The 24285-nt window shown below is 39.5% G+C and overlaps 1 protein-coding gene across 1 annotated transcript in view; it reads right to left on the reverse strand.

Annotated features, from left to right (window-relative positions):
* TMC1 (transmembrane channel like 1) overlaps nt 1-24285 on the reverse strand; it is a 113763-nt gene that overhangs the window by 28310 nt on the left and 61168 nt on the right. Inside the window, exons 9-14 of the mRNA XM_070589680.1 lie at nt 20459-20601; nt 13356-13500; nt 12549-12743; nt 9850-10029; nt 9562-9723; nt 2032-2160 (exon numbers count right to left, since the gene is read on the reverse strand). Of these exons, the coding sequence (XP_070445781.1) occupies nt 2032-2160; nt 9562-9723; nt 9850-10029; nt 12549-12743; nt 13356-13500; nt 20459-20601 (954 nt within the window). The remainder of the gene's footprint in view (nt 1-2031; nt 2161-9561; nt 9724-9849; nt 10030-12548; nt 12744-13355; nt 13501-20458; nt 20602-24285) is intronic.

Genomic DNA, 24285 nt, shown 5'->3' on the forward strand with positions numbered 1-24285 from the left:
CATAACGCCTGCCATGTGACAAGTGTAGGGGAGGAAGACATTTCCTCTACCCGCTCTGGGTCCTACTGGCCGGACATCAAATTAAATTCACATGAGACAGAAACACAGGAGAAAGTTAAACAAAGCTTTAGAACATTTTTACATGGGAGAGCCTCAGGCAAACTGATCAACTCCCCAAAATGACTGAAGCCACCACCTTAAATATCAGCTAAAGACAAAGGAGGATGTTGGGGGTCGGGGGAGTCAGTTATTGGAGGTTACCAGAAAAGCACAGTAAACAAGGGTAAGATTAGTATGCAGATTTAAATCCTTGCCTTCCACATTGATGAGAGTTTCTAGAGATAAGGTCATCTCTCCTTCCTGGTACAGAGAGGGAGACACCTTTACAGGTGGGGATTTCCTTTACAAATGTAAATGTCTCTTAACAAGGGGTAAGCAAATTCTACTTTTCAGAGTTTCTTTCCTGTCTGCAGTTTTTAAAAGTAACCAGCCCAAAATAATGCTCATGCCAGACATATCTTGGGGTGGCCACTTCCGGTACCCCACACAAACATAGTCCTAAGTATAGAGGTCAAGGCTTCTGTTTTCACAGAGCCTTCATTCTAACAGAGAGAGACAGATAATAAGCACATTTTAAAAAGGAAATGGTAAATAGTTATACATCGTATGAAGAGAATAGAACAGTGTACTGAAATAGGGAGTGCCTGATGGGCTACATTAGATTGGACGGTCGGAGAAGAGCTCTGAGGAGGGGCTGTGTTAGCTGAGTCTTTAATGACAAGAAGGAATCAGCCATGCCAAATTCTGGGAAACAGCACCCATGGAGGGAGGAACAGTTAGCGCAAACGCAAGGACCATCCTGTCTTTGAGCATAAGAAAGAATCCCAATGTTTGTAGACTTCACAAAGCAAGAGCAGAACTAGGAGGAGAGGAGCTCAGAGAGAAAAAAAAGCAGCAGATCATATCGAATATTGAAGGCCCTAGAAAGGGATTTAGAATTCATTCTAAGTACTTATGAAGCCACTGGAAGATTTTAAGCAAATAAGTGCTGTCAACTCCTCAGGTCGTTTTTCCCAAGATGACAGTTTCCTTTGCAAAAGAGGGACAGTGGACACAGAGTGATGTGTGCTCTACTGCTGCCCTCAAACTGTGTGGGGGAGCCTGGAGTTGAGAATAGAGGTTGTGCTGGTGTTGGACTCAGCACACCTGTGGAGTTCAGAGAAACTTGTGCTGTTGTTGTGGGAAAGGAAGCCACCTTGCTGGACTTCAGCTTCACCACTTGTCAGAGCCCAACAGCAACAGGGTCTTCCTCAAAACTTCCACAGCTCCTTGCTTGTGTTTCTGCTGAGCTCTTATTAGACTTGAGCTTTATGAAGCCAGCACCATATTTATGGACTCCTTTAGTCCCCAATCTACTTCACGGTGACTGGCACATGATAAGTGTCCCAGAGTTTGTTAAAGTGTCCCAGAGTTTGTTTAGCAGGACTCAAAGGAATTAATAGAATGTGCAGTTGATACTACCCATCTTGCACTGCTTCTAGAAGTGTCAACAAGCTTCATGAGGAGGGAGCTGACTATGGGTCCAAGATTTACTGAGTTCACCATTTTAACTGACAGGTTAAGATTCATTGCTTATCCTGTGCTAATTTTATGAGAATACTGTAAGCCACGATACTCAAGTCTGACTCTCTCTGAATTAAAGCTGTACTCATTGGTCTTTTTTCTTTTTTTGCTGAGGAAAGATTCGCCCTGAGCTAACACCTACTGCCAGTTTTCCTCTTTTTATATATGAGCCACTGCCACGGCAGGGCCACTGACAGAAGAGTGGCGTAGGTCCTCTCCGAGAAAGGAACCTGGGCTGCCAAAGCAGAGCACGCAGAACTTAACCAGTAGGCCACTGGGGCTGGCCCTCATTGCTCTTCATTTATTGACACCCCCTAAATTCTGACATGTCTTCCTTTTTCATAGCATGTGTAAATGATGAACCACAAAAGAGGAATCTGGTCAGAGAAAAATGAATATCATACTTACATATCCATATTCCAAATCCCAACACCAGCAGTAATTGCAAAATCTCACAAAACATGCCCGGAGAAAGTCCCCGATGAGGATTGTGACATAGGTGGTCAGAACATCAGAAACGGTCAGCCGCACAAATTCCTGTCGAGATATTATCTGCATTCAAATGTGCATTTTTCTCTGTAGACATCAAATCTGTCATGTTTCTAAATTGCATTAGCTTAGAAATTTTAATTAATAGTAAAGAAACTAGTTATGCATATCTAGTAAATGAAGAATGTTTCATCCCTATTTTATTATCGTAAAAATAACTATTTCCTGTTCCGAAAGCACTATATCAAAGCCTTCTTAATGAGAAACCTTTTTAAGCATGACGCAAGAACCGAAAACAGGAAAATATTGACCATACAGAAGTTTAAAACTTTTAGGCAAACAGCACTATTTATAAAGTTAAAAGACAAACTTGGAAAAGAAGTTGTAGCAGATATGATAGAGGATTAGTTCTGTTTGTTTTTTTGTGAGGAAGATTGTCGCTGAGCTAACATCTGTGTCAATCTTCCTCTATTTTATGTGGGATGTCCCCACAGTGTGGCTTGACAAGTGGTGCTAGGTCTTTGCCCAGGATCTGAACCTGCAAAATCTGAGCCACCAAAGTATAGCATGCCAACTTAACCACTACGCCACCCTGAGGATTAGTTTTTTTCAACACATTAAAAACTTTTACGAATCGGTATGACTACCAGTAGGTGATCCAATAACAAAAAATATTGGTAAATGACACAAGAAATTCACAGAAGAAAATATACAATTAAAACATTCAAAAATACTTAAATCCCACATAATAAACATGAAAATTAACACAATGAGTTGTTGCTTCACACAGTGATAAATATTTAAGAATCCGTGTTTCTCTCTATTGCCGAGAGTACGGTGACGTGGGTACGTACTGTGATGAACTGACAAGGAAGTTAAACTAGTGAAACATTTGGGGGGCAATTTGTGAAGATCCATCACATTTTAAATGGTGTGGAATTTGATCAAAGAAATCCATTTCTAGAAATGTATCCTACAGCAATATTAACACAAGTACACAAATCTATATGTATAATTATGACCGTATGGTTTCATCTAGATAAAAATTGGAAATAATTTAAGTATGCTCAGGAGGAGATAAATTAAATAAAACAGGGTGTCCACACAACAGAATATTGTGAGCTGTTAAAAAAAGGTGCTATTGTGGTTATGGATGCACAACTATGTGAACACAGAACTAGAAGCCACTGAATTATACACAGTTGGCCCTTGTATCCGAGGTTTCACATCCACAGATTCAGCCAACTGCAGGCCGAAATTTCACGGATACAGAGGAATTGAATTGAATTGGAAAATGCAAAATGTGTGGAAGTGGAGGGCTGACTGTATTTGCTGTATTACACCATTTTACATAAGGGACTTGAGCGTGGGTGGATTTGGGTATCCACGGAGGGCCCCGGAACAAATCCCCAGCTTATATGGAGGGAGGACTGTACTTTAAATGAGTGAAATGTATGGTATGGGAATCATATCTCAATAAAGTCATTTAAAAAGTGCTAAAATGCCATGCTCTAATGAGAAACAGGTTTTCAAAAATTTATGAACAGGATGTATGATATGAACTCATTTGTTAACAAAAAAATCCTATGTGTATATATATGTATATGGATATGCATAATATGGATAGGCATATGCATAGAAAAGGTTTGGAAAATTAGAAACAGGTTACGTCACTAGTGTGGACTTGAATTTATGTACCAAGTGTGTGCACTATGGGTTGGAGAAGAGGTTCACTATTTCCTCATGGGACTCATATGACCATAGGCAATAAATATAAGAACGGACATATGATTATAAATTTTTACCATGATTGTTCACTTCTGCTCTTTCTGTTCCTTCCAGAATATTTGTGCCCTAAGATTGAAGACACTGAATATCTAATAAGATATATTTAGCCAGAAACATTAGTGTTCTTCTGTAATATAGAAAGACTTCTGTTTTTTATTTCCAGCTACCCATATGATCTCCCCTCTAAAATAATTAGTGAAAAATAATTTCTTACAGGGCAAAGGGCCATTTGACTAGCAGTCATTGGGTTAATTTCCAGCCTCATAATTCAGAGCAGCGCTTCCTAAACTCAGGTAGTCGTGTACCACCAGCGTGATTCTTGCCATGTCCGAGTACTACGTGAAATATTATTTATCTAATATTTCTTGTAACTTTAATATACTTTGCTCTTAAGAGATGACTGCTATGATTTTAAATAGAACACGTAAATCATCTGCTATAAATAGAAGTTAACTGTAACATAAATATAATAAAGGCAAAAATATTATATTCAAAACTTAAAAATATAAATTTAAAAAATTATCTCAGCATTGGTTCTCACCAAAAGTAGTGCCTGTGACAAGGGCTCATAAGCAAGAAATATACTGTGGGAAGTGTTGTCAAAGGACAGAGTGGGGATTGGGAAGAATGAAACAGGAAAGGAGAGAAAGACTTAACCCAAGAGTGTGTTAAAAGCCGGTAGTTCTTCTGGGGACACTCTCAGTAGCCATATGCAATAAGCCTCAGAATTGTCCACTCGAGAGACAGAGAAAGGACGTACTGATCCACTAGCTCCCATTCCCGTTAGCCAAGGATGGCCCCATGTGACATCAATAACCCACTTGGTGACAAAGAGAAGCGTTGGGATAAAGGTGAGAATATGCGTACAGCTCAGTTGAGATGCTATTAGGTAACAGCTGCATGTAGTTGTTTGCTGCAGCAACAACTAGACTAAAATGGTGGGCCAAGAGTGTGAGGTTTCTGCTTAACCTGAAAGTTTCTGTATAATCGGACTCAAGTCTAGCTCTCCATATTTTTCTTGTATTTGCTCTTCCCTTGTCTTCTCCATTCCAGCCCCACTGGCTTCCTTTCAGACCCTCAAACTCCATACTTTTCCAGGCCACATGGCCTTTGCCTGTGATCTTCACTTTACTCAATCACTCTTACTTCACCTCTTGCCTCAGTTTACTCCAACTAATATACATCTTTACAGCGTCACTAACAGAGAAGGCTCTCTTATCCTGCTGAAAAGGGCAAGCTTCCCTAGAAGTTCTCAGATTCCCTGCATTTCATTCCTGTAGTGCTTTGTTGTTACTATAATTATTTATAATGTTGTTTGCATAACTATTTAATCAATGGCTTTGTTCCTCATAGAGACTGTAATTTTCACAAGAACTGTTGTCTCTGTTGTACCTCTACTATGTAGCACAGTGCCCAGCGCTGAGCATGGACTCAATAAATATTGAATGAATGAACGAGTGATAGTAAATTCTTGTAGTTATTTCTGGACATAACTTTTCTCTTCCCTACTCTTACTCGCATTTTCATTCCCCCAGCAATTTGAGTTCAGATTCTAATAGCTAGCATCAGAGGTAGGCTAGGAGGGCTATTTTACCTTTCCACTGCCAGGTCAGGAAGACTTCCTCAGGTGAGAGAAAGTTTCAGAGTGGTTTTGAAGTCCTCCTCATCCTTCAAAGCATCCTCATCTCAAGGTTGACATTCTACTTTTTCCTAAGCAGTGTTCTAATTTTCACATAAAATATCAGAAGAGGATTCAAGTGTATTAAAATGTACAAATATTTATTCCATAAAAATTCCATTAAAAATACTTATATCATAGGTGGAGTACACTACTTTACAAGGAAGGGAATCCCAAGAATGGTGGCCCAGCCCATCTCAGGGACATTGTGGAATCTGAGTCCCTACCGGGCTCGTCAGTACGGGAGCATGGTCTCTACCCGAGTCTCCTGTCGAGCACTGTACTCCATGCCTAACAACTTCACACTCACGACATTTAAAAGTGTCTGGGCAGCTTTGGTCAGTAAACCTAAGAGAATCACTAGCAGGTAAAGAGAAAACAATAGTCAAAAGACATCATAATGAGCCACAGACCACATTCTCCTTAGCAGGAGTCTGGAGTGTACATGTTGATGCTAATTATGTTTCTTGGAGATAATTCAGCACTATGGACAAGGACACAAGCTCTAATCAGACTGCAGGTTAAATTTGGCTCCTGTCATTGACTTCCTTTGAGGTCTTGAGAAAATTACTTTACCTTTCTAAGTCATAGTCTCCTTATCTATAAAATGGAGATCATAATATAAGTTATCTCAGAGGGTAATTTAAAAATTCAAGGAGGTAATGCTTGGCAAGCTAGAGGTGTTCAATAAATGTTAGCCATTGTTGTTATCTTCAGCTGTTGGCTGCTTTCTCTCCTTCCCCAAAATGCAGACTTCAGCATATAGCTTCAAATAGCAATCTCCCAAGAATGACTCTGCTGCTTACCTATCAAATGCCATTGGAGATGAGACTAAGTGACTACGTCTTGAGATTCTCTGGTGAGATAAAGGAGCCACGAAATTATCTTATATTCAAATTCAAAGAGAGCTTTGAGTCCTGCAGCATCCTTGAGGAAAAAGCAAAGCATCCATGGAGGAGAAGAAAGAACATTTGGAATGCTTCTCATAGAGCAATGAACGAGTTCTTGGGGTGCATTTTCAACACTACTTGCAAAGCAGGTGCCTTCACTATTTCTTTAGGAGTCAAGTGGCTAAAAGAAATGTTTCCAGGTACATGGATAGACATATTGATCTCTTAAAGGCCAGACCTTCCCAGCACTCAGGGTTTTTATGTCCCCTGTGTTCTCTTTGTTTCCATGGATTCCACCTCCCTCATCAACATTCTATTTAGAACCACAACCCCTTCCCTCTAGTCACATCCTGCCGACCTTCCCACAAATGCTGACTGTTCCTTTAGAGAAAGGAAGGTGAAGAAGAAGAGGGAAACCCAACTACAAATGGCAGTAGGAAAGACGATGAAGCAGGGACCATCACTACAGACAAAATTCTTTTAAAAAAAAGACAAGACAAGCAGCATGGTCCAGGGGCTTCCAAGAAGACTTAAATAATTGAATTTCCTTTATTGTACTGTAAGACTATCACAGAAGCTTCTGGATAATCAGAAACATAAGTATTCTCTTAGACTGCATTGGCATTCATAACAAATTAAATTCTCCTTCAAAGAAGTGAGCAGTCCTGATCTTTTTCTTTGCAATAGAACTTTGCAGTTAGTTCCATTAATCCTGTTTAATAGGTATTTGCCCGTTAAAGGGTAAATCTCTTACCCTTCATGCCAGCCTGCATTCTAGGATGTACAGAAGAGAATGTCTCAAACTCTTTGAGTCTGTGAAAACTTTATTCCTAGTTTTCCATTTACCTCAACTTTTGCTGAAGATTTAGGGAGCGCCCTTGATGTGGTAAAACAGACTCGTCTTAAGCACCATGACCATATTTTGCTTCAAGGAGCCTTGAGACACGGAAACCCATGTACTCCTGTGTATTCATTTCCTATTGCTGCAGTAATGAATTACCACAAACTTAAAGGCTTAAAACAACAGAAATTTATTTTTGTATAGTTCTGGAGGTCAGATGTTTAAAATCAATGTGCAGACATCTGGGAGGAATCTGTTTCCTTGCCTGTTTCAGTTTCTAGAGGCCTCCATTCTGTGGTTCATGGTCCCCTTCCTCCATCTTTAAAGCGCATCACTCCAAACTCTGGTTCCCTTGTCTCATCTAGTTTTTCTGACTTTGACTCTTTTGACTTCCTTTGTGATTTCATTAGGCCCATTCACACAATCAAGGATAATTTTCCTAAGACCCTTAATTTAATCACATCAGCAAAGTCCATTTTTCCATGTAAGGTCACATAGTCACAGGATCCAGAGATTAGAACATGGACATTGTTGAGGAGCCCTTATCCTGTCTACCACACTGTGGATCATGAGCCCCTCTCTCCTACGTGCAGGAGGCTTTCATTTCATTTCACTTATTATTTCATCTATAATAGATTCCCATAAACATTTATGAAATATGTATGTCTGCAAGTCAAGTACTTAATAACATGTAAGTAAGAAGGGAGGGGCTTATCAGTACTGGAAAGCTTAAAAAATGAAGTAAAATAAGATCCTTAATTGTACCATACTTTTTGGACTAAGTTTTCAATGATGTGTGTCCAGCATTTATTTTTTTTCACAATTGAAATCACAGTTGGTTTAAGTCCAATGAGCCTCTGACTGAGGCTGAGGACATTTAATGATATCCATATTTGTTTAAATTATATTAATTTTATAAGACCAATGCTAACTTTCAATTTTACTTTTATCTCACAAAAATGAATACACTGTAAAAACTGATTCAAATAGTTTCACAAAGACCACATTACTTCTGAAACTGAACTGTCTAACAGAAATACTATGGCATATTTAGAAATATCTGTTCATCAATGGTGAACTAAAGTCCAAAATTAGATTATGAAATGCACATTGGGAATGTCAATTCTAATGAGATAAAATTAAAGGCTTTCAAAATATGAATTGGATTTGTTGGGAAATAGGAGACCTGAAGTAGATATTTTTGTTGCTTTCATTTGGTTTGCTTTCCTTGTTGGACAAGGAGCTGTAAGAAACATGATTTCTCTTCTCTGGTAAAATACCTCTAGTGTTGGACTGGAGCCATTTATACAATCATCATGAAAGCAACTCACCTAAAATTATATTTCCTATAACATTCAAGGGACAATTATATGACAAAAGTTGACATTACTGAAATTAGTATCAGTGTATGTTCCCAAAAGAGTAATATTTTTATGGCAAATAGATAACACTAAATAGAGTTCCATTTAAGTACTCAGTTGGGTCTGTATCTAAATCTAGGTGCTTTATTACACAAATAGATAGTAAACATCTCCTCACCATTTGAAAATATCCTTCTTACGTGCAATTGTAAAAGGGGTGTAGTATTTCCCTCAATGGGTGGAAGTGAGGACTGCATGAGATAACATATATGAAATTCACAGCCAGCAAGTGGTAAGCATTCAGTAAATTGGGGTCGGCCCAGTGGCGCAGCGGTTAAATTTGCACATTCCATTTCCGTGGCCCAGGGTTCGCAGGTTTGAATCCCGGGTGCTAACATGGTACCGCTTGGCACACCATGCTGTGGTAGGCATCCCACATATAAAAAAAAGTAGAGGAAGATGGGCATGGATGTTAGCTCACAGCAGTCTTCCTCAGTGAAAAGAGGAGGATTGGTAGCAGTTAGCTCAGGGTTAATCTTCCTCAAAAAAATTAAATAAATAAATCTTAGCTATTTTTTATCAATAAGCATAAAAAAATAGGCCACACTTATGGAAGAAATGTTGACTCTGCTTTTTCTTTTTTTTTTTTTTTTGGTGAGGAAGACTGTCCCTGAGCTAACATCTGTGCAAATCTTCCTCTATTTTGTATGTGGGATGCTGCCACAGCATAGTTTGATGAGTGGTTTGTAGGTCTGTGCCCAGGATCCGAGCTCACGAACCCCGGGCCACTGAAGTGGAGCATGCAAACTTAATCACTATGCCACCAGACCAGCCCCAACTCTACTCTTTTTTAATCCATTAATTGTCATGCACTTCTGTTTGTGGCATTACCTGTCCCACCATTGTTTCCCAACAGGGTCCTCGAGGTACATCTGCAGGGTGCACAAAAAAGGGTGGCCCAGTGGTATTTCCAGTGAGCGATGCATTGTAGGCCTTGATCATGTTGGCTTCCCATAGAGTAATATTGGCCTTTACTAGCTTTTCCTCTTCAATCTAGAAAGCAAAGCAGTGGAAACAAAAATGAAGACAGCACAGATTTCAAAGACATTTCTGGCAATCTTGAGACTGGGAATGTAGTAACATGCTGATGGCAAGGACAATCCAGACATTAACACTTACCTTGTTGTTAATCTCATCCATCAAGGCAAGAATAAATACATACAAATTGCCTAAAAGAAGAGCAAAAATACGTCCCAGCAGCCATTTCAGAGCGATGAGGGGATGGTAGTCTTCTAATTCAGCAAATAAGTCAAACAGTGTTGGACAGAACATCCCCAGGAGGGACATGACCATGTTCATCTACAAGGAGGCACAACGGATGAGCTAAGTTAATGGTGTTTCAAAATTATTATTACTTTCCTCCAGAATTTTGCAAGATTCCATCTAGGTTCCGTGATCTTTTATAAGACTAGAGATTATCTTATGCATTTTTTAAATTTGATCTTAATAAAACAATAAAGACAACATTCAACTCGCATTCTCAAATTGTGCTTGTATATGAGCTTATGTACATGGCAGTAACAGCAGTCTGTTTCCTGGTATAAAGGAGGGTGTAATTTACATCACTCTCTATCCAATGAACACATGCTGTGCTACATGGTAACTAACTCTGCAGCGGTGATCCGCTTCCCAGCAAGATTTGTAAAGGAAATGGAAAAACTATCGGCTTGAGGAATGAGGTCCAAACTGGAAAGGCTAATTTGACGATCATCAGCATATGGGCTAGTTTCATCAGTTAGAATGGACGAATTCCCTGAGGTGGGCTCTGGACTAACTACTGAATTCTGGGGAATGCAAACTGTTAGGGGCAGAAAAAGGACTGAGTTTTATCCGAGAAAACAGAGGCCATTCAGAGAAACAAAAGGAGAATACATGGCACAAAGTTATCAAAGCCAAGGTATGAAAGTTTCATACATGAAGAAGGGTTTATAGTGCCGAAGGCAAGTGAATGATGAGAGAATGAAAATATGAAAGGAAGGAAATGAGTGGTCCTTATCTCCTGACTGACTGGCACCCTTATGATTATATTATTAGGCTCAATTCAACCAAAGAAAAGAATCCAGTGCATGTACTACTTTTTTGATGGGGAAAAAGCCTCCTTTAAATAAAATTTTCGGGTAGTTCTGGCAACTGTTTTTCCTAAATACCTGGCCCAGATTGTCGCCACTAAACATTTCCTATTTCCTCCTATGGACTCCATGTTTTGAACGATGAGAACCACTAGACTATATTTAGGAAATAACTGTCAATATGTTTTTTCCATTTTTATTAAGAACATTATATAAGAATGACTAACAGGAGCAAAATCAGCATGACATAATATAAAGTCAGCACGATATAATTTCAGCCTAAAGTAAAAACTTAGCAGATCCTGCGCAATCTTATACAAGGTCAATTTAAATTCCATTTCATCAAATTTGTAAAGTTATTCATGAACTCCCATTATTACCTTTGTCAGCCCCAAAGACTCAGAGGTCTCCTAAAATGAGTATTAAACAGGTTCTTATGAAGAGTGACAATGAAATTGACTACCCATCCTTTAACGTGGTTCATTTATACAAAAATGTGATCAATATGAACCATGGACTGAAGTGGCATGATAGTTTTGCCTATAAATACTATTACAACTATAAGAGAGAATTTGACTGCAAACTTAGGGAGTGCTTTGAGGCTCTCCTTTGTTTTAAATAAGTAAAATCTCTCCACCTAATGACTTTCTGCTTTACAGTTTTCCATGAAATGTCTGTGTTGTTATAGTCTCTTGAATGTATGATCTCCCGTCTCCAGGGTTGTTACCACTTCTGAAATATCTAGAATATTTTTGTTTGGAGCCTTCTGTTGTAAGTAGGTTATATTATTTTCTGTCCAAGATTTTTCTAGGAAATTCTATGCTTATGAAGACTTTCTTAATCTTTTTGGTCTACAAGCCTCTACAGAAGTTTCAGCGTGGGATGTCTACACTTCCCACAGCCTAAATCTACACATATTTTGAAAATGTCAGAGTTCAAAATGACACCACATTGCATGCCAGAACATTTTGTGAAAGGGAACAGGCCCTGACAACCACACGTGATCAATGATTTCCTGATTCTAAATATCTACCACTACCTCCTTTCTCTGACCTGCTAAATGGGCAGGTACCCTGAAGACAAACCACCATCATGCTATTAAAGAGCTGGCCTTCCTCATTTGAATAGCATTTGGGGGGAGGAAATAAAGCACGGAGAGGAGAAGGCGGAGATGTGCAGTTAGGCTGCCAGTGAAAACAGAGAGAAGCCCTGACTTGCCCAAGTAGGGGAGGCAATTGAATGTTTCCAGTGAGACAAACCCAGGAACCAAGGACTTTCTCATCACTGCTTCAAAGAATTCAGGCAACAATTGGATCTTTCAATGACAGAAGCAGGATCTATGGAGACAGCAACTATAGGGTCATGGAAAGAATGTTGGGCTTGAAATCAAGGTTTCTAGGTTTTAACTCTTACTTTCTTCCCCATGGTTCTGCTACTACACACCCATCACCTGATCTCCTGAGATTTCTTCTCCCCAGCTGTAAAATGTACTGGTTGGAATACATGTGTTCTAAAGTCTCCTTCAACTCTAACTCTCCACAATGTCACACAACGCAAAACAGACAGTAGACAGATTTGGAAACAAGGCTGGAAAAGAGTGGAAAATGTGTAACAAGCTTGGTTAACTTTCAGGGCAAGATGGAGGGGATAGGTAAAGAGTGGCCTTGTTTGAAGTCCCACCACAGAAGCTTAACCCACAAAATCTCAGATGTCAAGTTCTAAGCACATAAAAAGCAAGCAGAGACGAACTTCATTTTTTTCCCACCACCCAAGGGTGTCAGGATCTTGCTGCGCAAATTCCTGGGATCGCTTCACAGCCCAAAAGATGAGGTATCCACTCCCGCCGAGCGTCAGAAACACGAAGAAGTTAGCAAGAAACCTCAGGAATCTGATCAAGTGGACATTTTCTTCTACTTGGGCCGCCCTTTCTTCTATTATAGCTTCCTGTACCCAAGCAAAACAGAAAAGAAAGGAATATCTCAGTTACAAAAAGTATCATGGACTCAGGAATTATTTTTGCAAACATCAGTATGTGAGGAATGAAAAAGTAAACTAAATCTGGGATTCCACAAATCAGCTGAATATTGCCTGCAAGTGAGAGCAAGTGAGAGAAAGAAGGAAGAATTATGACAAACAAACTCTGATTGATCTAATACTAGGATAGTCTTCCTTCTAAATTCTCTTCCAATACAGTTTAAAAAGAAAGCTACAAAATAATATGTTAGAGTCACTGTAAACAATGAGCTAACTTATTCCTGTAAGTAATTGTGAACGTGGTTCTATTATTTAAAATATCTGATTCTGATTACTAATGGTCTCCTGTTTCAAGCCAATGGCACTGCTTTATTACCAAATTTAGAGAAGAAATAGTGCTCTCATGGGTCATCTGATATTTTCCAGTCATAGTCAAAACGCTGCCCAGTTCCTTGTAGGCAGAAATGATAAGTTAATCATTCTTTTCATTGTCAAGCTATGTCGCTAGTTAGAACATATGGAATGGCTCCAATTTTACTCTTAGAAATACAAGGAAAAGGCTCTTGAAGTTGGAGTCTTTACCTTAAAGTTCATGGTGATAGAATTGAATTTGTTGTCTGCTGTTTCAGGATTGCCAATCAGGTAGTCCCAGCTGGTGAACACCTTCCAGCTGAAGTTGAAAGCGTTGTCGTCACCACCCCCATCGTCACCAATATTTTTGGTCATCCTATAAAAACAGGGAGTTTAACCCAGCAGCCGGAATACAAAAGGAAAGGGGGAGGGTAGGGAGTTTCAAAACCTCATAATTAAAGATAAAATGGGGAAGCAATATCTAAAAGACATATATTTTCAAACAAGCTTGTTCTAATAAGCAGAAAATAAAAGTTTTTTAAAAATATTTTTTAAATGGTTCATTTTCCAGGCCTTCAAGATTGAAAGACTACTAACTATTTATTTATTTTTTTTCTTTTAAAGTTTGGCATCTGAGCTAACAACTGTTGCAAATCTTCTTCTTCTTTTTTTTTTTCTGCTTTTTTTTCTCCCCAGACCCCCCAGTACATAGTTGTATATTTTAGTTGTGGGTCCTTCTAGTTGTGGCATGTGGGATGCCACCTCAGCATGGCCTGATGAGTAGTGCCATGTCTGCGCCCAGGATCCGAACTGGCGAAACCCTGGGCCACCGAAGCAGAGTGTACAAACTTAACCACGCGATCATGGGGCCAGCCCCTAACTACTTATGATTTTAACAATTAAGTTATATAAAAATACATATTTGTTGTCTTCCTAAACTGTTTCCTTAATGTCACACAGTTGGTTCTTAACCTTTTGTGTAATAAGGATCTCTTCAAGAATCTGGTGGAAATCACTGGATCCCTCCCCAGGAAAGAAACTATGTATGGACTCTTGAACTGTTCTACACAACTTTAATTGGTTTCCAGACCCCCTAAAGCCTAAGGATGGACTAACCCACGTCAGGAAAGTCCTGTAAAGATTTCAATTCCTTCTAGAATCCCCTCCAAAGAATGATTACACTGAATGCCTGAAATTTCTCCATACTCTACAACTCTTGATCAACACTCAAGATTTTTATACAATGTTAATACCAAGTGGTTACAAATATTCTCCTCAGTGGGTTTTTTTAAATATATTTTTTTGCTTGGAGAGTTTAAAATGAATTTACTTACAGGTTTATGTCAGAGGTTAGAGATCTATATTGCACTTACTCCACTTCTTTTATTTTCCCTTATCACTATAAATAGCAAAATTAAAATTTCATATGATACATATTGCAAATGGTCCCATAAGGTTTTGGCTTTTAACATTATATAGCAATATGAAACTGAAAAAGAAAGGAGTGTAATGACATAAAGCTGACATCATATGTTGGCAGGAAACTCTGAGGTCATCTAAATTCCCCCACTGTTGGTCCCACTCCTTATAGAGGTGTATATATATTTTAAGTGGGGTAAAATGCTATAAATAATAACCAAAATAATTATTCCTTACATCAGGCTACCACATTGCCCTTTGCGAATGGTGTTTATGTGTATTATCATATTTGTCCTCCAAAACTTAGCAAGAGGTAGAGGCAGTTAATATTATTGTCTTTTTACAGATGGGGAATCTGAGGGTTAAAATTATGAAGCGACGGGCCAGCCAGGTGGTGCAGCAGTTAAGTGCACACGTTCCGCTTCTCGGCGGCCCGGGATTTGCCAGTTCGCATCCTGGGTGCGGACATGACACCGCTTCGCAAGCCATGCTGTGGCAGCCATCCCTCATATAAAGTAGAGAAAGATGGGCATGGATGTTAGCTCAGGGCCAGGCTTTCTCAGCAAAAAGAGGAGGAATGGGAGTAGTTAGCTCAGGGCTAATCTTCCTCAAAAAAAAAATTATGAAGTGATTTGCTGGACATTATCCAGCAGGCAAACACAGAAGTAGGTCAGGGGCTTAGGTTTTCTGACTTCACTCTGGTGCCTAAGCTAGGACACCATAAGACATGTTAAACCATTTAAGTGCCTTTTTTTGGGTCAAAAGGTTGAAATCAAACATTTCTGATGATTTAACCCAGGGAGAAAATTATGTGTTTGATTAAGATGCCATCATCCATTTTTGCACTGTCACCGAGCAGAGGGCAGGACCTCAAGTAAAAATGGCCACTTGACAGATAAGTTTTGAATGGCGCTTTATCACTGGCAAGATTCTTTAGCTGCAGACAGCCTCCCAGAGGAGGGAGCTCTAGCTGGAAAAGCAAACTGGGAACGTCCAGCACGTGGGAATCATAAAGAAAGGAAGTGGAATACTGAGAGAAGCAAGGAAGGATATTGAAGGCAAACTGCTCACAATACATTTTTGCTGAGAGATGGTCCTAAGAGCTGTAGAATGTTCCATGGACAGCTCTGTCCCTTGTCTATAGAGGAAAAAAATGTAGATACTTATGAAAATTCTTCCTTTGTCAAGGAGGCTGTAGTTCTGAAATATTATGTCTATAAGAAGCAAGCTCAACATATCATTTGCTTTGCTGGGAGGTTGTGGGAAGCAATTGTTGCTTTTCTGCCTTGGTCTCAGGTTTTCCACTGAACTTCTTGCCCTCGACCACAAGTTTACGTATCCATTTATGCATTGGGGTCGTTTGGTCATTTTATGGGTACCTGCGGAGGTTTTTAATAAATCAAACAAATGCCTCCATAAATTCTAAACCAACAGGGGTCACTATAAGGTAGCCTCTGCTAAATGAAAGGAAGGTAGAAAGCAACTCTCTAGAATCTTGTAGAATAAGACCACTACACAAGGAAAAGAAAGTTATAGAAAGGACTATACTAAACAGCATGTGTTACATTCTTGAGAAAGAAGAAACTGCAGCAAATATTTGACTGTAAAGAATAACAGAAAAATATAAATTCATAACGTATTGGCCACAACCATTGGTTGTTCCTTAGTTTATATAGTCTGTTTCATCAACTGAGCACCATGAGGGCAGGGACTCTATTCTGTTCACCATTAGCCTCAGAGGCTAGATAGACCTCCAGATTGCCCATAGTAAATGCTCAATAAATAGTTATTAAATGAATGAATAAATACACAAATTGTGAGTCTGGAAGTAAATTTAGCACTTGAAAGAGTTTCACCAAATAAATACATATAGCATGAAAAGCTGTCATACGGTACAATACATATCATATGCTCGTCATGCTGCTGATGTTCAGTTCAGTCCTTGTCATCATGATAGGTTTCAACAATATCATCTCGCTTCATAAATGGTAGCCATTCATCCTGGACCACTACTATCCCAAGTCCATGCTTACAAAAGAAGAACTTTTCATGTCGCAATTCATAATCTTAGATGTAGTTCATTAAGCAATAATATGAAATGGAACACGGTGACTTCAAGTTTCTCATACCTCACCACTTTTCTGCTTAAAGCAGAAAATCCTGACACTTTGAAACAAGGTCAATGATAGTGAGAGGAAGAGTAGACAATCATACGCTTTGTGGGAGCTGCCAGGACTTCCCACCCTGTTGGCCAGCCCCAGTTACCCTTCCACGGCCTGCCGGAAGGTCTGAAATCCATCATTAGAGACTTCAACATTGTTACCCTCCAGTGAAAATATCTCTGAGAAGTAAGATATAAGACTGGAGCCTATGAGGGGTTCTGATTGCTTTTCTCTGAGACAGCTAGCTAAGAGAGATTCCTACAACAAAGAAAAGTTGAATTGGGAGCAGGAAGGAGAAACAATTTTGAGGCTAAGATCCTGTGCAAGGATGTCAAGAGACATAAAAGACTTTTAGATATGGAATCAGGAAAGTAATAGCTGGGTGGGTAAGTAGGTATAAAAGAAGTGAAAAGAAAGTGGACAAAGACACTAGAAATCAAGGTAAAAAGGAGAAAATAAATTTTCATTTATTTAGAAATATTGTTTGAGGTTGGCCATGATTTTAACATGTAAGACAAAGACATAGTTTTGATGAGTTTGTTTGTTCTTTTTACAAGATTTTTGATCACAAGAGTCATATTAAGGCTATGTAATTCCAAAGGAATTTGGCAACAGACAAGGAACAATTTTAATATAGAATTTAAAAAGCCACCCAGGTTAAAAGAGAGGCAGGCCCTTGTCCTCATCGTGATAGATGTATCATCATCAGAGATTAGGGGAAAAGTGATGAAATTAGAGGATAATGTTCCAAGCTCATTTCTGCAATTTACTGGATATTTGAGCTTAGTCAAATCACCAAACTCTGCTGAGCCTTAATTTCTCCATCTACACAATAGGGATAAGTAATGCCTGTTCAACCAGTATAGATGATTGATGGAAGGAACAAATTAGCCTGTGTAAGGAGAAGCACAATACACAAAGAGCTCACAAGGTAATCTGGGTAGAAAGTGCCTTTTGAACTAGAAAAATCCAGGTTCAAATAGGTCCTACAGTCAAATGACTCTGGACAGGTCATTTAGTATGTCTAACATTTCTTTCATTATTTGTAAGGTAGTGAAACAAATACCTACTTTGTAATGTTTAAGGATTAAAGATAATGTAATTTAAATGGATGCGTGTTAGATCCAAATATTATTATTATTTCAAATATAAATTATGATTATTGTCATAGATAGAGAAATGTGGAAGAATATATTCCAATTTTGCTGAATTTAAAAATATTTATATGCATGTATTGAGGTTGGTCAATGGTATATATAGGTTTATAATATATATAGGATAGTCTATATGGACAAAATTTTTAACGTCATTTGAGGCTTATCCATGACACATTATTTAGGTATTCAGTGATATTCTTGTTAGCCTATTCTATGAGTATTATTATGGCCAGACTCATAAACAGAAAAAGAAGTATATCTAATCCCAAAGAACTCTGCAGCAGGGCAAAGTCTTAGAAAAACCTATTGGGATGAAATAAACAGCAAGAAGTTTCTCATAAGTCATGCCTGCCCTAAATGATTCAGCTGTTCCCAGTAGTTTGCTGCTGTGAAATATGCCAGAAGTTTTAGCTTAGAGAACTGCTTTTAATAGGAACAATTGGGTCTTGAAACCAAACTACCTTTACTTTGGGATACAAAACTTCAAACTGATGAGGACAACATACGAAGGAGCTGATGGTCTCCATGTTATATAACTTTACATTAAACTGTATTAATTTGCTTTTAATACTTATATAACTATTTAAATGAAGATCTCTAAGCTTCTGATGTGGTTAATAATGTATACTGCCCTGGAGAGAAGGAAGAGAAAGGAAGGAAGGAAAGAAAGAAGGAAGGGAAGAAGAGCCAGTCTAAAACTAGGGCTGACCAACCATCTTGGTTTGCCAGGGACTGAGTGGGTTTCCAGAACACAGGACTGTCAGTGCCAAAACCAGGAGAGTAATGGGTCTACAAAGTTAGTCATCCCATATCAAAATCTCAAAGTACTTTCTTGGGTTTCTATCTCATTTTATCTTCCAATTTCCCTACAAGGTAATTAAAAATGAATATTTGCCCCCATTTTGTGGATGAGGATGCTGAGACAATCAGTATGGGCAAGATGGCACAGTCCGTCAGTAGCCTGTTTGATTTTAAAACTCTGCTTCCCTTCTACCTGATTTGAGTATTATATCCCATTAAGCCACTCATGTTTATTCCAAGAATATATTTGACTAGGGCAGGGAAGGGGAAGAGACGATAAATGATTTTCTACAATCATTTATATCTCATCAATTCTTTTTCTACTAAGGCTTGCCCCCAAGTCTAGAAGTAAGGTGGGAGTCATGTATCTTTGGAATTGTCTTGCTATACAAGCCAAGGAGCTTAAACCCACTTGCCAATCAGGTAACAAGGAACGAAAGGTCCATGCCAGAGGGAGGGAGGGACCAAAGTCAAGCTGGTTTGGTTGGCATAACATGGATGACTTTGAAAGGGAAAATGTGGAGTTGATGCCCTGTAGCTATCCTAATCGGCATCTGTGAGCTAATTTGAAACAGCTGCCTCTAGAGCTATACTATCCAATATGGTTGCCACCAGCAGCTTGTAGTTACTGAGCACTTGAAATGTGACTAGTGTAAAATATGCACAAGATTCTAAAGACTTAGTAACCAAAAACTACAGAAAATATCTCAATAATAACTTTTGATTGTATGTTGAAACAATACTTTTGATATATAGAGTTAAATAAAATATATTATTAAAATTAATTTTACCCATGTATTTTTTTAATACCGCTACTAGAAAATTTTAAATTATATATGTGGCTTGTCTTGTATTTCTTTGCACAGTACTGCTCTAGATACTTTAAATTCATCTGCCAGAAAATTGTCATAATAAATATGCAAATCTGTTAATGTACAACTGCATAGCCATAGCCATATGTGACTGCCTTGCTGTTAGGGCTATCATGTGACCTCAACTCCAACCATGTTGGCTTTATCCCTCTTGGACCCTCAGCCAGAAAGCCTTCCCGGCAGTGAGGCACAAGGCCAATTAAACTTGTTCATAGTCAAATAAAAGGGTGAGGACATTAATTGAGATGTTTCAATGCTTCTCCTAAACTAGTTCAGAAAATTAGCTAAAGGATGGATTATTCATAGCCCCGAATGACTGTGCTAGGTTCTTGCAGTGTCATCAAGTGGGGTATTGCAAATCTATTTCAAGTAGGGGGAAGAAATGAGCTGTAGCTCCATCAGTTCCCCAATGAGATTCTTCTCCATGCTTTCATCAATTCTTTTCCAGGATGAACCATGATTATACAGTTGATCATGATGGTCTTGCTGGTGGCCATTCGGTTTTGCTGTCTTATACAGCTGAAATTTCTTGGATGAGTGACTATTCTGGTTTTGTTTTTTGTTTTTAAATGAACAGAGAACAACCAATTCTGCCTATTGAGCTCATTCTGCAAGTGGCGAACCCTCAGCACAAAAAGAGGGGTCGGCAGCTGTTTCCCTGTCTTGTGTGCCAAATTCCTGCACACCTTGAAGTACAAAAGGGCACGTTTTAAAATATGCTTAGACACAGCATAGGCATGTTCAACCCATTTCTTTGGGGATGTCATAGTCTAACATTAGTGTCAATATTAAAAGTACATTTTCTCTCTCACAGACTCTGCATCCTCCAGACATAAAACAGAAAGAATTTATATCCAACTCTCAATTTCCTCATTTGATTCCAGAAATCATCACTTGCTTCCCAAGAGACAAATGAAACTTACGCTTTCAGGACAACCAGAAAGCTGTATCCAATGCACATAATCCCCACCAGAAAATAGGAGAGCGGCAGCCTGAAATTCATCCATCCGATCGTTCGTTTATTGTCGTAATAGCCATAAAAGAGGATGGAATACTGAGCCAAGCCCTAAAATCCAACAACAAAGCCACTTAGCAGATGCTGTGAAGAGCAACCCAGAAAAATAACCAACTCTTCAAAAGAATAACAAAATGACATTGATTTTCAAACTTGGGAGATGGCTCTGACATGAGCCCTATTGTGTTGCTTCATAGAGTGAATGTATCAGCTGCCCCATTGATTGGCAGCCTCTCGGTTTACTCTAAATTCAGGGACTTCTAAAAAGACCAAATTTATAACCAAATACAGGCTTGCTCAGCTGTGGAGCCATTTCATTGTGAAATGCCAATTGCTTTAAACATCAAAACACAACTAATGGTGTCTTTAGATTTACAATTTTAAGAGCTTGCTTAACATTAGGGGGAGGGTCTGAGATGCGCTTCCTCAAAGTGCTATGGCAGGTTTTGGCTTCCAGTCACCTGAGCCGCAGTGAGATTGGTTCTCCTTAAACCACAGCAGCCTTGTCTCAGCTCACACTTTGCAAAGACGAGGAGCAGGTGAGATGACCCTGGAACCAATCTGCACAACCTCCTATTCATTAAGACTATTATAGCATTCTCCCATAATAAGCTCTTTCAGAAAAATTATCTGCCAGCTTTGGAACCAGCATTTCCCAAAGCCACCTGAGGAAGCCCTCTTTACACACAGAACATTGGCACATTCTGATGCAGCCTCCCTTGCAATATTCTCCATCTTTCTCTGCTTCTCAAATTCACTGTGTTTTTTGCTCTTGGCGTTGAGGCATTACTTCCTATTGCTATATATCCACTTTCCCAGCTTCTCTCTGACTTCATCTCTCTGTCAATAACTTAAAACCACTAAGTTTCGTGAAGTAAGAAGATAACTTGCCAACGTGGGGGCTTCCTCTTGAGATCATGTGAGTCACACTTGAATTTTAGAAAATCCAACTGGGGGCCGGCCCTGTGGCCAAGTGGTTAAGTTCGTGCGCTCTGCTTCTGTGGCCCAGGGTTTTGCCAGTTTGGATGCTGGGCACGGACCTAGCACCGCTCATCAAGCCGTGCTGAGATGGTGTCCCACATAGCACAACTAGAATATACAACTACGTGCTGGGGGCTTTGGGGAGAAGAAGGAAAAAAAAACAGATTGGCAACAGATGTAAACTCAGGGCCAATCTTTAAAAAAAAAGACAAAAAACTAAGGCTTCCTGCAAAAAAAAAAGAATATCCAACTGGCTGCATTTAACATCATTGATACCAAGCCAGGGACTTTGAAGCCCACCACTGAAGAAGTAGGGAAGGAAGGATGGAGGAGGAGGAGTAGGAAATGCCCAGGATGCTAATTTCCAGAGGAAGAGTTAGAGAAGTAATTTAGAAAATTGCCTTAAATAAAGATCATACCTAGCTCAAATTAGGGGGCACTGGAGATCTGGAAAAACTATTGCTTTCAAAATTGGCAGCCAATTTATGGTTTAATACTCTAAGAATTAGCAGGAAAAAATTCCGCAGAAAATCTCAGAAGAGCTCCTGGGCTTCCATAGGGTCAGGATAGGATGAGAGGCATGTAGGTAAAAACCAAAGTGCTTCCCGTCACCACACCTGCCTGTATCTGCATTTTTCAACCCGAGAAATGATAAGTCTCAACCCAAAAGAAAACTTAAAGCTAAATAACTAGTAGAAACCTTAAAAAAGGGAAGCAAGTGGACTATCTCATGTCCAAGATAGGAAGCCAAATAGACATGGATTGGCCAACTGCCCAAGACACAGAAATCATCCCAGGAGAATCATCGTTAGCAAGATTCCCCAGCACCAGGTTCCATGACATCATCTCGTTTCACATTCGTCTATTTAAGGTCTCTGCTTTCTCTCAGCTATTTTAATCCATCTCCTTCTACCCTGTCCTGAACCTTCAGACTGGTCCTCCTGTCCCAGGGCAGCAATAACAGAATCTGGTGAGTATAGGTACTTGGCCTCTTCTCTGGTTTAAAGAAACCCTGAACTGTTTCTTTTTTCCCGTGAATACAACACATAGCATTTTCCAAATTCCTCTATTTTTCCCTACAACCGACCCTTACCTCATTTCCTTGCCACTATCGTGACACTTGGTGATAACAGTTGCAGTAATAATATCAATCAGTAAATTTTGTTGACCACTTAGCATTTACTGAATACCTTACTCCATCTCACAGAATCCTCAACCAGAACCCTATGAAGTTGCTACTGTTAGGGGCAGTCGTTTTCCTCTGCTCGATGTTTCCTTCCAATGTAACCCTCGCAGCCTCTCTCCACTGCCTCATGCCAGCTCCACGGTGGAGAAACTAATCTGACAGTAGAGCATGAATGAAGAAATGGAGATGATGTGGGTGACCTTTCTCCCTCCTCCGGAGAGGGCACACGCTGTGCTCTGTCCCCGCAGGGGAAGTCCTGTCCTGGTCCAGGGTTGCTGGGTAGAAAGATCTGTCTGTGAAGCCCACTTGCCCAGAAAGAGATGCCATATTCTTTAATATCAACTTTAACAGTAGTAAAAGTGACACATTGACCTCCATCTGTCTAACCCTTTGTCTTATTTCTAGTGAGCTCACAACCTGGCTGTACAAGGTAGGGGGTGTTATTTACCATGACTGCCCCACCCAAAAAAGACTCATAGCGACTAATCCTATACCTATTTTACAGGTGAAGAAACTGAGCTTTCGAGAGGTTAGCTAATTTGTCCACATTTACATAGCTAGTAAGTGACAGAATCTGAACTTGAACTAGGTCTGTCTAGTTCAAATTCACATACTTAACCGCTGTGCTATACTGCTTCTCTCATGTGTTCTTTGCCTACCAGGCCTTGTGTCATGCTAGTTCCATACCTTTCCAGTAAAACAAAGAAACGAGAAAGCCCATCAACCCAGCAGGCTCTTTTGACCTATATTCCTGGATTGGTCCATGGCGGTGCCAGGACCTCTTGGAAAGGACCTGGACATCCCTTTTGAAAAGATTTCAAAGTGCCTCATCTCCACATACATAAACATTACAACCTGACATTTTTTTCTAATTCATAATGACACTATTGGGATTAAGACATCTTCAAAATAACATGAAAGGAGAACGTAGACACATAACAAGCATCTGGTGAGCTTGTTAGGCACAGTAGCTACTGGAGCAGCTAGCTCGTCTGGTGTATGCACCATTCAATACATGTTCAATGGCTGGCACTTCATAAATATTAGATCATAACCAAAAGGGGTAAAGGTCCTTTTTTTGGAAATCCTGACTATTTCACAAAGCGTTCTTCAGTTTGCCTATTACTACATATGCAGTCAAGCAAGCAAATGAAAAAGGTACTATTGAAGAGCACAAGTTTAAAAAGCTTTATCCAATCCATCTTAGCACACTGAAGGGCGGCTTTAAACACTAGTTGAAAGGCTTAAAAGAGGAACACTCCTCCCCTTCCACCCAGTGGGCCCATCACACCCCACACATCTTTCTCCTTCCCTTGAAACTTCTCGGCAGACATCTGGAAGTGACTAAAAAGCAATGACTCCTAGCCCAGCCATGGTTCTATTCGCTTTCCTCATCAGCATGTAAGGCTTTCCCTTACGGAGCTCTCTCCCATCCCAAAATCTGTGACAGAGAAACCACAGTCAGAGCCAAGTCTCAAACGAGCACAGAAAATTCCCTTTCCACTCTGGGTTCCATGCTTGCGCATCATCCATTAAGACTCTAATTTCTGTTCGAATGCTGCAGCTGG

Source organism: Equus przewalskii, chromosome 22, assembly GCF_037783145.1.
Source record: "Equus przewalskii isolate Varuska chromosome 22, EquPr2, whole genome shotgun sequence".
NCBI lineage: Eukaryota > Metazoa > Chordata > Mammalia > Perissodactyla > Equidae > Equus > Equus przewalskii.